Source organism: Capricornis sumatraensis, chromosome X, assembly GCF_032405125.1.
Source record: "Capricornis sumatraensis isolate serow.1 chromosome X, serow.2, whole genome shotgun sequence".
Lineage (NCBI taxonomy): Eukaryota > Metazoa > Chordata > Mammalia > Artiodactyla > Bovidae > Capricornis > Capricornis sumatraensis.
In genome coordinates, this window is record NC_091092.1 from 79,482,465 (window position 1) to 79,497,390 (window position 14,926).

Genomic DNA, 14,926 nt, shown 5'->3' on the forward strand with positions numbered 1-14,926 from the left:
CCTTATTACCAGCAAAATGACCACCACAGCACATTGACTGCTTGGGACCATGCCAGGTATGCATAGAACAGGCAAAGAGGGCCAAAATGATCTTCTAGCAGCCCGCTTAAGAGTTAGGCTATAGCCTCAACTATTCTTTACCCTAAGGGTTTCAGATAATTCTAGAGTAAAGGCCCTAGTCTCAGATGCACACACAAGGATGGCTCTCATAGTGCTTTATCTGTTTCCTCATTTCTCATGGCTGAGGCAAGGAAGACTGGGTAGATAGGATTATTATGATCAGTTCGTTTATAGCTAAAATTCCTGAAAACAGGGTCATATGACAGGAAAAGTCCTGGCTTTTATGCTCATTCCTATAAAGCAAGTGTTGGGTTAGTTCACAGTACCAGGGCAGGAAGGAGAAAGCAAGCTCCAGCTAGCCTGGGCAGCTCTGATGCTGGGTAACTCACAGCCTATGTCGAAGAGAGATGACCAGGATCTTGCCATAAGCACAGGGACCCATAGCTGACCCCCTTCCCCCAAGTCTCCCAAAAAAGCAGCTGATACCATTATTTCTGCACAGGCGCATATGATAGAAGGGAACCTTTATTTTATTTTATTTTTTCAAGATAATTCATACAGCCTTGATTGATTATACAGTCATTTCTCAGTCTTTTCTTTCTACTTAAGAAAATTAAAATATACCATGATGAGAATGATTAATGCCAAAACAAGATTTCTGGCTTATCATTTAGGGTACAAATACACACTTCATTGCTTGACATTTTATTGAACACTAAGCAAGACTAAGCATCTCTGCCTTCGTTGTACACAGCTGAAGCAGAAGACCAGGGAGGGGGAGACAGCATAGTTGTCCTTGGCAGGCAAGATGTAAGCCCCTGTTGTCCTGTCTTGTTGTGGGGAGGCTAACCCATGTTCTGCCGGTTGCCATAACCTCTAGGATGGGTGTCCTTCCAGTCATCCCACTCTCGTGCTTTGCGGACTGCCTGATCATCCTCTTCCTCCTCATGCTCCTGATCTTCTTGTTGCTGAGCTGCTCTTTTAAACTCTGCCCAATCAAAAATGAGAAAGCAGGGGTGAGGAAAGGAGGGACTGTCATGGGCCCCAGCTCCACTCTGAACGCGACCACATAACATGAAGACAAGGAAAATATAGCTAGCTGTCTACCCTGGGACAAGCAGAATTGGGGACAGTACTTAATATTACTTAACAGGTGACATGTAAGACAAAATTCTCTGAGCTGTTTTCATAAGAAGGCAAACACATAAAAGTTGCCCCTCAAAATGAATTATATTTTGGTAAAGAATTCTTGCTAAAATGGCTAAGCCCTCACAACAGAAAACAAATGCCAACTGACCAACAAAACCCCAGCAAACCAAAAACACTAAAGTATTTCCGTAGTATAGTGGTTATCCCACTAGCATGACAAAACATTAAAGTAAAAAATATTTGATTTTATGATTTGTGATTTGACTATAGGTGACTGCTCCTCCTCCTTCCATTTCCTTTATTACAGTTCAACAATTTTATGTGTAAAACGATATCACAGGGCAGTTGAACCCACCAGAAAATAATGTATGTTATTTTGCACATGTTTGGAACAGGGTGTGAGGTCCAAATGGCACTTGTCATGCAGGGTACACTCAAAAGAAATGAAACTAAATGCTCCATTTCTCTTTTGCACTGAATTTTTCTTTCTGCTGTGAGGTAAGGGGAACATTTCCTAGCTACCTTGAATTTGCCCATGAGAAATACTCTCATCACTATGATAAAAAATGAAATATGTAGGGAACCTGATCTGTTTTAATAGCTTAAGAGTCTTGTGTTCTATTTAACCCTTTTATTGTAAAATAAAAGATACTGGAAATCACACAAAAATACATATAACTTAAACTTTCATAAGGAGGCTATACTTTTATAGCCTCCTCTTGGGTCAAGAAATAGATTTTCTGTACCCATCCACAAGGCTTCTCTATGAGCATCCAAATCATATCCTCACCCTCCAAAGGTAACCACTATATTACCTTTTATAGTAATAACTTCTTCGAGTTTATTATCCAAGCATGCATCCCTAGACCCCAGAGTTGTCCATTTCTACACTGATTTTTTACTCAAAGATCTTTAGTACAGAGTTGTGCAACCATCACTACAATCCAATTTTTAAAATTTTTATCACCCTGGGACTTTCCTCGTGGTCCAGAAGCTAAGACTCTATGCTTCCAGTGCAGGGAGCCCAGGTTCAGTCCCTGGTCAGAGAACTAGATCTCACATGCTTCAATTAAGACCCAACACAGCCAAATAAATATGAAAAATTGCTGTCTCAAAAAATTTTTCTATCACCCCTAAAAGATTCCTTGTACTCATTTGCAGTTAATTCTCATTACTTCCTTCCCTGGAAATCATTAATCTACCTTCTATCTCTACAGATTTGCTTATTCTGAAGATTTCACATAAATGGAATCAAGTAACGTGGTCTTTTGTGTCTGACTTCTCTCACTTAGCATTATGTTTCTGAGGTTAGTTTTACCCATTTAAAAATATTTTGATATATTTTTAATTTACAGGTTTCTTCTTCAATCCCTTTCTTTCTTTACAAGTTATCTATCGAAGAGGCTGGAGCATTTGACCTGTAGTTTCTGAAAAAATCTGGATTTTGCTGACTACATAGTAGTGATGGAGTCCAACATGTTCTTCTGTATTTTTGCAGATTGGCAAGTGGTTACAGAGCTTGATGTGACTCAGGGTTGATTCCTTTCACATGAAAATAGGTGGTGTTGGCACACAGTATTTGTGTCTCACATGCTGTGATGTTAGCAGCTGTTGATGCTCAATGTCTATATTCATTAATTTTCCTGGGGTTTCAAAAAGGTGATACTCTTAACTTTAACATTTTTTTTTTTACTAAATAGAATGCTTTTATAAAGACAGGCTTCCCCTCATCTACTACTATTTAGTCACCCAGAAAAAAAGGACAAGATAAATGCCTGATTCTTTCACTTTAATTTACCATTTTTCAAGGTACTAAATTAGCTCCTTACCATCCTTTGAAATTGAACAATTTTTCTTTTTAAATACAGTTATGGACTCATGGATTTGGTGGGACTCATATTTGGTGGGTTTCAATGAATTGCAATGACTTCTAAAAGATGTTCCAACTTTTAAATTTTAGAATAGTTTTAATTTACAGAAAAATTGTGATAGTACAGAGTTCTTATACATCTGTACCCCATTTCCCTTTATTGTTAACATCTTACAGTACTATGGTTTGTGTGTCATAACTAATGAACCAATACTGATACATACATAATTAACAACTAAAGCTCATACTTTATTCAAATTTCCTTAGGTTTCACCTAATGTCCTATTTTTTTTTTTCTCTTGGTTCCAGGATTGCATCAAATATTCCATATTACATTTAGTCCCCTGTCTCCTTAGTCTGCTCTTGGCTGTGACAATTTCTCCCTTTCCTAGTTTTTGATGACTTGGACAGTTTTGAGGTATACTCAGGTATTTTGCAGAATGTTCCTCAACCTGGCATTGCCTGATGTTTTTCTCATAATTAGACTAGGGTTATGACTTGGAGGAGAATAACACAGAGAGGCTCCCTCCTCATCACAGCAAATCAAGGCTATACACCTTATTACATGACTTATTACTGCTGATGTTAACTAGGACCACTTAAGGTAGTGTTTGTAGGGTTCCCAACTGTGAAGTTACTGCTCCTCCCTTCTTCTACATTATAGTCTTTGGAAGCAAGTAACTAAACACAGCCTACTTACGATGAGGAGTTATGCTTCACCTCCTTGAGACAGGTGTAGACAGGTATATACACACAAATTTTGAATTTTTCTGTACACTTTAGTCATTTATTTCTATCACTATACACTCATGGATACTTGTTTTATAATTTTTGTTATAATCAAATACTGTTATTTTCCTGCTCACATTCTTCCAGTTTTGGCCAGTGACAATTCTTTCAGCAGGCTCTGTGTCACATTAACACCTCAATAGTTTGTTTGCTCTTGTTTTTTCAGTGTTTCTTCATTTTCTAGAGTACAAGATATTTCAGGTTCATCTTTTACATTCCCTGCTCCAACACTAGAATTACCCATTTCTTTAAAGAGCCCTTGGTTCCTTTAATTGGAAAATGGTATTAGAACCCAAGTTTTGGGTACCAGATGTACTTGTTGCCCCTGGCAATTATCCTTTTGGAAGCCAAACTGTCTGGCCTGTGGAAACATCTTCAAATTGGCTTCTGAGACTTTTTGATATGACTGTAGTAGTCTTTTAAAGCTTCTTTCCTATCTTCTATGACAAGATGTTCCAAGTTAATCTTATTTCCAGACCTGGAATTAGCTATCTCTCTAATACATCCTGGTTTCTTTGAATGGGAATGGTATTTCAAGAACACAAACTGAGTTACTAGGTGTGCTCACTGCTTCTGGGCTGTTCATTATTTCTAAGTCTTTTCAGTGGATAAAGCAAAAGTGTGTCTGTGTATGTTTACTTTTAAATAAAATTCCTCATGAGTTCATATTCAAGACTACAGGGCTGTTTTGTTTCTAACTTAAATTCTTTTGAAGTACATCTGTATTCTTCCACACTAAAAGTCTTAGCCCTCAAAAGACAGGCGATGATGGAATTTGAATAATTACTCATAATTACTCAGTTATATTATCTCATAGTACACAGTCTTGGAATAACTAATACTGCTACCAATATAACTGCTGAGAATAGTTCATTTTTTTTTGCATGTGCTTTCCCCATTTCTTCATTAAAAAAAGTTATGCTATATCTATGTTATCAGAGCCCAGGGTATATAGGTATTAATACTCTACTCCCTCCCTTTTAAATCTCATTTAGTCTTATTTCTATATGTAACTATTTATTTAATGTTAACCACCAGTCCTGATATCAGTGTCTTTTATTTTGGTTGTCTTATGTTCATTCTTCAGCAAACTTCTCAGTAAGGGATTATGGAACCAATATTTCCTGAGTTCTAGCATGTTGATAAATACCTGTGCCATTTATACCTAAAAGTCATTTTTACCAGATATAATGTCCTTGACTTACATTTTTTCCCCTTGAATATCTTAAATGTTACTCCATTTTCTTCTAGTACAAAGTATTGGTGTCAAAAAGTTTGAAGATGATCCAATTTTCCTTCCTTTACAAACTACCTACTGTTTTTGCTGAAGTATCCAAGACATTTCTTCTCTTTAAAAAGAAAAATCTAGTAATTTTATTAGAATGTGAATTTTGTTGTTGGTCATTCTGGGTCAAAATTCTCAGGTATTGTGCTTTTTAAAATCAAATCTTTTTTTTTTTTTTAGTTCCAGGAAAGTTTCCTCAATATTACTTTTAAGCATTTATTTCCTTTCCTTGCTTTAGTTTTCTTTTTCAGATAATCTTATTCCATATGTCTCTGCTAACTTTTCATGTTTCACTTTTTCTAGAATTCTGTTTATCTTTGTTTCTTTTTGATTTAAAAGTTTCTTACTTTAGAAAGGTATTTTCTGTTGTGTTCACTCACTCGTTTTTTTTCTTTTTTCTTATTCAAATTGAAGTATAGGTGATTTACAATATTATATTAGTTTCAGGAGTTTAGTTCAATCACTCAGTTGTGTGTGACTCTTTTCTATCCCATGGACTACAGCATGCCAGGCCTCCCTGTCCATCACCAACTCCCAGAGTTTACTCAAACTCATGTCCATTGAGTTGGTGATGCCATTCAACCATCTCATTCTCTGTCATCCCCTTCTCTTGCTTTCAATCTTTCCCAGTATCAGGGTCTTTTCAAATGAGTCAGTTTCAGGAGTACAAAATAATAATTCAGTATTTTATAGATTATACTCTATTTATAGTTTAAAAATATTGGCTGTATTTCCTGTGCTATGCAATATATTCCTATAGCTTATTTGTTTTATCCATAGTAGCTTGTACCTCTTAATCCCCTACCACCTTGCCCTTCCCTCCCTTTCCTCTCCTCACTTGTTACTACCTGTTTGTTCTCTATATCTCTGACTCTAGTTCTCATAGATATATTTATTATTGGATTATTTGTTATTAGATTATTTATTAATATATATTTAGATTCCACATATAAGTGATATCATACAGTATTTGTCTTTCTCGACTTTTTTCACCAAGCATATTACCCTCTAGGGGCCATCCATGTTGTTGCAAATGGCAATATTTCATTCTTTTTAATGGCATTGCATATATATACATTGCATATATATATCACATCTAATTGGATATAAGATATAATACATTGCATATATATACCACATCTTATCTATTCACTTATTGAGACTTTAGGTTGCTTCCATATATTGGGCAATGTAAACAATGCTGCTATGAACATTGGGGTGCAAGTATTGTTTTGAATTAGTGTTTTCATTTTCTATGGATTAAAAATCCAGGAGTGGTAGCCATAAAAAGGAATGAATCTGAGTCAGTTCTCATGAGCTGGATGAACTGAGAGCCTGTTACACAGAGTGAAGTCAGAAAGAGAGAAACAAATATCATATATTAATGTAGATATATGGAATCTAGAAAAACGGTACTGATCAACCTATTTGCAAGGCAGGAATAGAGACGCAGACATAGAGAACTGACTTGTGGACACAGTGGGGGAAGGAGAGGGTGGGACGAATTGAGAATAGCACTGAAACATATATATTACTGTATGTAAAAACATATGTAAAACAGCTAGCTAGTCTGAAAGAGATGGGCATACCAGAGCACTTGACCTGCCTCTTGAGAAACCTGTATGCAGGTCAGGAAGCAAGTTAGATCTGGACGTGGAACAACAGACTCGTTCCAAATAGGAAAAGGAGTACGTCAAGGCTGTATATTGTCACCCTGCTTATTTAACTTCTATGCAGAGTACATCATGAGAAACGCTGGGCTGGAGAAAGCACAAGCTGGAATCAAGATTGCCGGGAGAAATATCAATAACCTCAGACATGCAGATGACACCACCCTTGTGGCAAAGTGAAGAGAAACTAAAAAGCTTCTTGATGAGAGTGAAAGTGAAAAAGTTGGCTTAAAGCTCAACATTCAGAAAACTAAGATCACGGCACCTGGTCCCATCACTTCATGGCAAACAGATGCGGAAACAGTGGCTGACTATTTTTCTGGGCTCCAAAATCACTGCAGGCAGTGATTGCAGCCATGAAATTAAAAGACACTTACTCCTTGGAAGGAAAGTTATGACCAACCTAGACAGCATATTCAAAAGCAGAGACAAACACATGAAAAGATGCTCAACATCACTCATTATCAGAGAAATGCAAATCAAAACCACAATGAGGTACCACTTCACACCAGTCAGAATGGCTGCAATCCAAAAATCTGCAAGCAATAAATGCTGGAGAGGGTGTGGAGAAAAGGGAACCCTCCTACACTGTTGGTGGGAATGCAAACTAGTACAGCCACTATGGAGAACAGTGTGGAGATTCCTTAAAAAATTGCAAATAGAACTACCTTATGACCCAGCAATCCCACTGCTGGGCATACACACCGAGGAAACCAGAATTGAAAGAGACACATGTACCCCAATGTTCATCGCAGCACTGTTTATAATAGCCAGGACATGGAAACAACCTAGATGTCCATCAGCAGATGAATGGATAAGAAAGCTGTGGTACATGTACACAATGGAGTATTACTCAGCCGTTAAAAAGAATTCATTTGAATCAGTTCTGATGAGATGGATGAAACTGGAGCCGATTATACAGAGTGAAGTAAGCCAGAAAGAAAAACACCAATACAGTATACTAACACATATATATGGAATTTAGAAAGATAGCAATGACGACCCTGTATGCAAGACAGGAAAAAAGACACAGCGGTGTATAACGGACTTTTGGACTCAGAGGGAGAGGGAGAGGGTGGGATGATTTGGGAGAATGGCATTCTATCATGTATACTATCATGTAAGAATTGAATCGCCAGTCTATGTCTGACGCAGGATACAGCATGCTTGGGGCTGGTGCATGGGGATGACCCACAGAGATGTTATAGGGAGGGAGGTGGGAGGGGGGTTCATGTTTGGGAACACATGTAAGAATTACAGATTTTAAAATTAAATAAAAAAATTAATTAAAAAAAAATCAAAAGCAGAGACATTACTTTGCCAACAAAGGTCCTTCTAGTCAAAGCTATTGTTTTTCCAGTGGTCATGTATGGATGTGAGAGTTGGACTATAAAGAAAGGTGAGCACTGAAGAATTGATGCTTTTGAACTGTGGTGTTGGAGAAGACTCTTGAGAGTCCCTTGGACTGCAAGGAGATCCAACCAGTCCACCCTAAAGGAAATCAGTCCTGGGTGTTCATTGGAAGGACTGATTTTGAAGCTGAAACTCCAATACTGTGGCCACCTGATGCGAAGAGCTGACTCATTGGAAAAGACCCTGATGCTAGGAGGGATTGAGGGCAGGAGAAGGGGACGACAGAGGATGAGATGGTTGGATGGCATCACTGACTCGATGGACATGGGTTTGGGTGGACTCCGGGAGTTGGTGATGGACAGGGAGGCCTGGTGTGCTGCGGTTCGTGGGGTCGCAAAGAGTCGGACACAACTGAGCAACTGAACTGAACTGAACTGAGTGGGAAGTTGCTGTACAACCCAGGGAGCTCAACCTGGTGCTCTGTAACAACCTAGAGGGATGGGATGGGGTGGAGGTAGAGTAGGAGGGAGGTTCAAGAGGGAAGGGACATAGATATATACTTATGGCTGATTCATACTGCTGTGTGGCAGAAACCAAAACAATGTAAAGCAATTATCCTCCAGTTTAAAAAAATGAAATTAAAAATCCAGGAGTGGAATTGCTGTATCATATGGTAGTTCTACTTTAATTTTTGAAGAACCACTACACTGCCTTCCATAATAGCTGCACCGATTTATATTCTTACCAACAGTGTACTGGGCTTCCCTGATGGCTCAGCAGTAAAGAACCTGCCTGTAGTGCAGGAGAACCGGGTTTGATCCCTGGGTTGGGAAGATCCCCTGGAGGAGGGCAGGGCAACCCACCCCAGTATTCTTGCCTGGAGAATCCCATGGACAGAGAAGCCTGGCAGGCTATAGTCCATAGGGTCTCACAGAGTCGGATACGACTGAACCAACTAACCAGCAGTAGCAACAGTATACTAGAGCTCCCACTTCTATACATCCTTACCAACATTTGTTATTTGTAGACTTCTTGATGATAGGCATTCTGACAAGTGTGAGAGGGTATTTCATTATGGTTTTGACTTGCCTTTCTCAGATGATTAGCAATGCTGAGCATCTTCTCATGTACCTGTTTGTTAACTGTATATCTTCTTTGGAAAAATGTCTCAGGTCTTCTGTCCATTTTTTTAACAGGCAGATAATTGCTTTAGTGTTGTGTTGATTTCTGCCATACAGCTATGTGAATCAGCCATAAGTATATATATATCCCCTCCCTCTTGAACTTCCCTCCCACTTCCCACGCCAGCCCACCCCTCTAGGCCATCACAGCGCCGGGCTGAGCTCCCTGTGTTACACAGCAGGGAGCTATTTTACACATGGGGGTGTATATATGTCAGTGCCACTCTCTCAACTAGCCCCATCCTCTCCCTCCCCTGCTGTTTCCCCAAGTCAATTCTCTACATCCGCGTCTCTATTCCTGTCCTGCAAATAGGTTCATCAGTACCATTTTTCTATATTCCAGAAGTATGGGTTAACATAAATATTTGTTTTCCCCCTTCCGACTTCCCTCTGTATAGTTCCTTACTTCTTTTTTTAAAATTTATTTAATTGGAGGATAATTGACTTATAATATTGTGTTGGTTTCTGCCATCCATCAACATGAATCAGCCATAGGTATACATGTCTCCTCCCTCTTGAACCTCCCTCCCACCTCCCACCCCTCTAAGTTGTCACAGAGCACTGGGTTTGAGCTCCTTGCATCTTCTGTCTATTCTTAAATTATTTTTTCCATATCGATTATATGAGCTGTCTATGTAGTCTGGATATTAACCCCTTATTGGGCATATCATTTACAAATATTTTCTCCCATTCTGTAGGCTGTTTTTTTCATTTTGTTGTTGGTTTCCTTTGTGGTGCAGAAGTCTTTAAATTTAAATCAGTTTCGTTTGTTTATTTCTGCTTTTGTTTCCTCTGCCTGAGGAGACAGCTTTAAAAATATTGCTATGATTTATGTCAGAGAGTGTGCTGCCTTAGCCTTCATTTCTGAAATGATTCTTTCCTCTTATTGCCCCAAGTTGTCACTACATTTCTGAATTTTTCTAATCCTGCTATGTATTGTTCTTCTATGTCTTCTTTAATTTTATTAATGTCTTCGAACTAATTTTTAAACAGTATATTTTAGATTTGTTGTTCTTTGAGTGTGTCTTTCTGGAATGCTTTTTTTCCCTTTTTAAAAAATTGAAATATAGTTGATTTACAAAATTGTTAGTTTTAGGTGTACAGCAAAGTGATTCACTTACATATATGTATTTTTTCAGATTATATTCCTTTATATAACTTACATGTGGAATCTAAAAAATAATACAAATGAATCTACATACAGAACAGAAACTGACTTACAGACAGAAAACAAACTTATGGTTACCAAAGGGGAGAGGGAGGGAGGGACAAATGAAGAGTATGGGATTAACATATACATACTACTTACATAAAACAGATAAGCAACATGAAATGCTTTTGATTCTTTTTTCTCCTTATAATAATTTTGTGTGGCATTTGATCTTGGTAATCTCCCATTCATTTTTCCTACAGCTTTCTTGAGATATTATTCACATACCATAAAATTCACCCATTTAAAGTACACAATTCAGTGGTTTTTAGTATATTCAGAGTTGTGCAACCATTATCACAATCTGTTGCTCATTCTTCAGTGTGCTAAGCTTTCCTGAACTTTCAGAAAGAAGTATGATTCAGAGTGGCTTTTCTAACTTCACAGAGGCACACTTTCTGTTTTGAATGTATGTTAAAGGAATATAATGACTTACTTGATTAGAGTCTTGGTTGTGGTCCTCTCTCCCATTCTCAGACTTTCTCTTTCCTCCTCCTTTATTGTCCCTGTTCTGCTCATCTGAATTCTATTCTCAACAGTTTCTCCTCAGTGTGGGACTGTGTGAGTAGGGAGATCCGGTGCCTCATTTTCAAGAGTTCATTAAGGGTTAGACAGCTCCATCCCTTTCAGACCTTCTGACAAGAGATTCCTTGTATTCATTCAGTTTTTATTGGAAGGTAAAACCCCTCCCATTTCAACTACTGTTCTTAAAATGAACTGCCACACTTATTTTTTTTTTAATTAAAAATTTTTAATTCAAGTATAGGTGACTTACAATATTTGTTTCAGATGTACAACACAGTGATTCTATATTTGTACAGGTTATGCATCATACAAAGGTATTATAATATTATTGACTATATTCTTGGTACCATAAATTACATCCTTGTGCCTTATTTATTTTATAACTGGTAAATTGTATCTTTTAATCCCCTTCACCTATTGCACTCTTCCTCCCATTCTTCTCCCTTCTGGCAACCACTAGTTTGTTCTCTGTATCTCTGAGTCTGTTTCTGGGTTTTGGGGCACTCATTTTTTTTTTATATATTTTAGATTCCACATATAAGTGAAAACATACAGTATTCATCTTTCTTTGACTTATTTCACTTAGCATAATACCCTCCAGATCCACCCATACTGTCACAAATTGCAAGATTTCATTCTTTTTTATGGCTAAGTGGTGTTAGGAAAACAAGATAGGTATATGTAAAATAAAACTAGACCATTTTTTCACATGGTTTACAAAAATAAAGTCAAAATGAATTAAAGACTTAAATATAAGACCTAAAACCATAAAACATCTAGAAGAAAACATAGGCAGTATGTTCTTTGAAGTCAGTCTTAGAAATATTTTCTTTTTTGATAAATCTCCTCAGGCAAGGACAACAAAAGCAAAAGTAAACAAATGGGACCATAAAACTAAAAAGCTTTTGCACAGCAAAGGAAACCATCAGCAAAACAAAAAACTACTGAATGGGAGAAGATATTGGCAAATGATATGTCTGATAAGAGGTTAATATCCAAAATATATTAAGAACTCAGACAACTCAATACAATTTGATTACAAAATGGGCAGAAGATCTAAACAGACATTTTCCAAAGAAGACAGATGACCAACAGGCACATGAAAAGATGCTCAACATCACTAATCATGAGGGAAATGCGAATCAAAACCACCTCAAATGCAATGAAACAGCACCTGTCAGAATGCCACACTTATTAGCGAATACTGTTTACTGTTTTGGAATTCTCCCGTTTTCAGGTCTTTCAGATGGTCAACTCTTTCTGCTTACACAGATGCCCATTACTAGTTGATCTTGTGGTTATGATGATCTTCCCTTACCTGTTTTTGAATTTCATGGGAACACACTGTCACTTAGTTTTGTTATAAATATTATCTATGAATTTTTTCTTTTGTGTTTTTATTGAAGTATAACAACATACATGCAGAAAAATACACAAACACAGGATAGCTAAATCAGTTTTCACATCTGAACATATCCATATAATCAGTGCCCAAATTAAGATACAAAACATTACTAACTCCTCAGAAGTTGCCCTCAGGTCCAATTTCACTCATAATCTCCCACTAAGGGTGAACATCATACTGGCTTTTAACCAGCATACACAAGTTTCACCTGGGTCTGAACTCTATGCTCTTCTGTGTTTTTTTCCCCCTCAAATTATGTTTGTAAAATTTAACAAATTAATATTTGTTATTACTTATAACTGAAGAACTATAGTCTGTTTAACCTTATTGTTAACAGTATTTCACTGTGCAGATATGCCAAAATTTATTTATCCATTCTATAATGTATGGGCATTTAGAGTAGTGTTCACTCTGGGGTATTACAAATAATGGTGCTATGAGCATTCTTGTACAAACCTTTTGAAGATAGAAGGCTCTCATCCCTCTTAGGTATATACTTGGGAGTGAAACTGTCATGGGAGTATATATATGTTCAACTTTTGTGCAACACTACTACCACCAACCCTGACCCCCAGGCTGTCTTTATTGTTTCCTTTCTTTTATATACTTTAGGCTTATTTTGTTCTTGTTTTCTCCAACTTCTTAAGGTAGTATCTTAGTAACTGATTTTACCTTTCTTTTTTCTAATATAACTACTGAAAGTTATACACTTCCCTCTCAGCACTGCTTCAGTTGTATCTCACAAGTTTTCATGTATTTCACTATTATTCAGTTACAAATACTTCCTAATTTTCTTTGTGATTTCTTCTTTGATGGGTTATTTAGAAGTATGTTGTTTAACTTTAAAAAATTTAGGGACTTCCTAGGTACGTTGTTGTTGTTTAGTCACTAAGTTGTGTCCGACTCTTATGACCCCATGGACTGTAGCCCACCAGGCTCCTCTGCTCATGGGATTTCCCAGGCAAGAATACTGGGGTGGGTTGCCATTTCCTTCTCCAGGGGATCTTTCTGACCCTTGGATTGAACCCATGCCTCCTGCTTGGCAGGTGAATTCTTTATCACTGAGCTAGCTACCTGGGAAGCCTGGTTTAGTCGCTAAGTTGTGTCTGACTCTCCCGCAACACCACAGACCATAGCCTGCCAGGCTCCTCTGTCTATGGGATTTCCCAGGCAAGAATACTGGAGTGGGCTGCCATTTTTTTCTCCAGGGGATCTTCCCGACTCAGGGATTGAACCTGCATTTCCTGCATTGGCAGGTAGATTCTTTACCACTCCAGGGAAGTCCCAGGTATGCTGTTATTGACTGCTAATTAAATTAGATTGTAGTCAGAGAACACAGTGTAATTTCTATCTTTGAAAATTTATGGACACTTATTCGGTTGCCTACAACATAGTCTAAGTTGGTGAACATACCATGTGCACTTGAAAAAAAGTGTATCTTGCAGTTATTGGATATATTTTTCTGTAAATGTCAAAGAGGTTAAGGTGGCTGCCAGTGCTGTCCAGATCTTCTATGTCCTTACTGATTTTCTGTCCAGAAATTTTTCAGTTACTGAAAGAAAAGTATGAAAATCTCCAACTATGGTTGTAGATTTGTCTATTTCTCCATTTAATTCTGTCAATTTTTCCTTCATGTAATTTGAAAGTTGTTATTAGACACAAACACATTTAGGATTCCTGTGTCTTCCAGATAAATTGACCCTTTTATTAGCACTAAATGTCCTTTTGAAAGTCCAGTAACACTTTTTGTCTTGAAGTCTACCTTATCTGACATTACTATAGCTATTGCAACTTTCTTATGTCTATTGTTAGCATGGTATTATTTCTTTAATCATTTTATGTTTGACCAATCTGTATCTTTATATTTAAAATGTATCTCTTGATAGGAGATCAAGAGGGTGGAGAAAGATGTGGATCTCACCTTTCCCCATGAAAACATCAAAAATAAATCTACACGTGGAACAATTCTCACTAAAAACTGGAAATTGGCAGAAAGATTCCTGTACAGTCAAGGTTGTAAGAAAAGATAAACGGAAGTCCATAGAGAAGCCTGGGCTCCACTCATGAGTAGAGCACAGGTGGACTTCCCCTAGGCAGGACAGAGAAAAGTTTGGCTTAGGCTACTGCTTTCCTGTAACACACTGTGCACAGCCATGCTATGCTATCCAGCCAGAGCTGAAAGAATGCTCCAGCCCTGTTCACTTCATGCCACAAGTGTGGTACTGGAACTAGGGTGGCCAGGATCTGGGAAAAACTTGACCTTGAGATGGAGAGGTGACCTGGTCCTGAGGCAGAGCCCAGGCTGGGCAGCAGTGGCAGGATTTACTCAAGAGGCATCCCAGAAGCACCCTAGACTTCTGATGGCAACATAGCTGCTGGGTTGCCCACAACCACTTTGCCACATGGGTGCCCCACTCCAAGCTGAGAGA

General features: G+C 37.9%; 1 protein-coding gene across 3 annotated transcripts in view; it reads right to left on the reverse strand.

The window, feature by feature from the left end:
* Positions 1–632: 632 nt before the first annotated feature.
* The window catches only part of IGBP1 (immunoglobulin binding protein 1), a 45,991-nt gene continuing 31,697 nt past the window's right edge, over positions 633–14,926 (reverse strand). For 2 of the 3 annotated variants that reach the window (XM_068962641.1, XM_068962640.1), the window contains 2 exons: positions 4,437–4,446; positions 633–1,046 (listed from right to left, as the gene is read on the reverse strand). In XM_068962641.1, coding sequence (XP_068818742.1) covers positions 906–1,046; positions 4,437–4,446 — 151 coding nt within the window. In that variant the 3' untranslated portion in view covers positions 633–905. Of the gene's footprint in view, positions 1,049–4,436; positions 4,447–14,926 lie in introns of all 3 variants that reach the window. The other variant, XM_068962639.1, reaches the window with a different exon arrangement.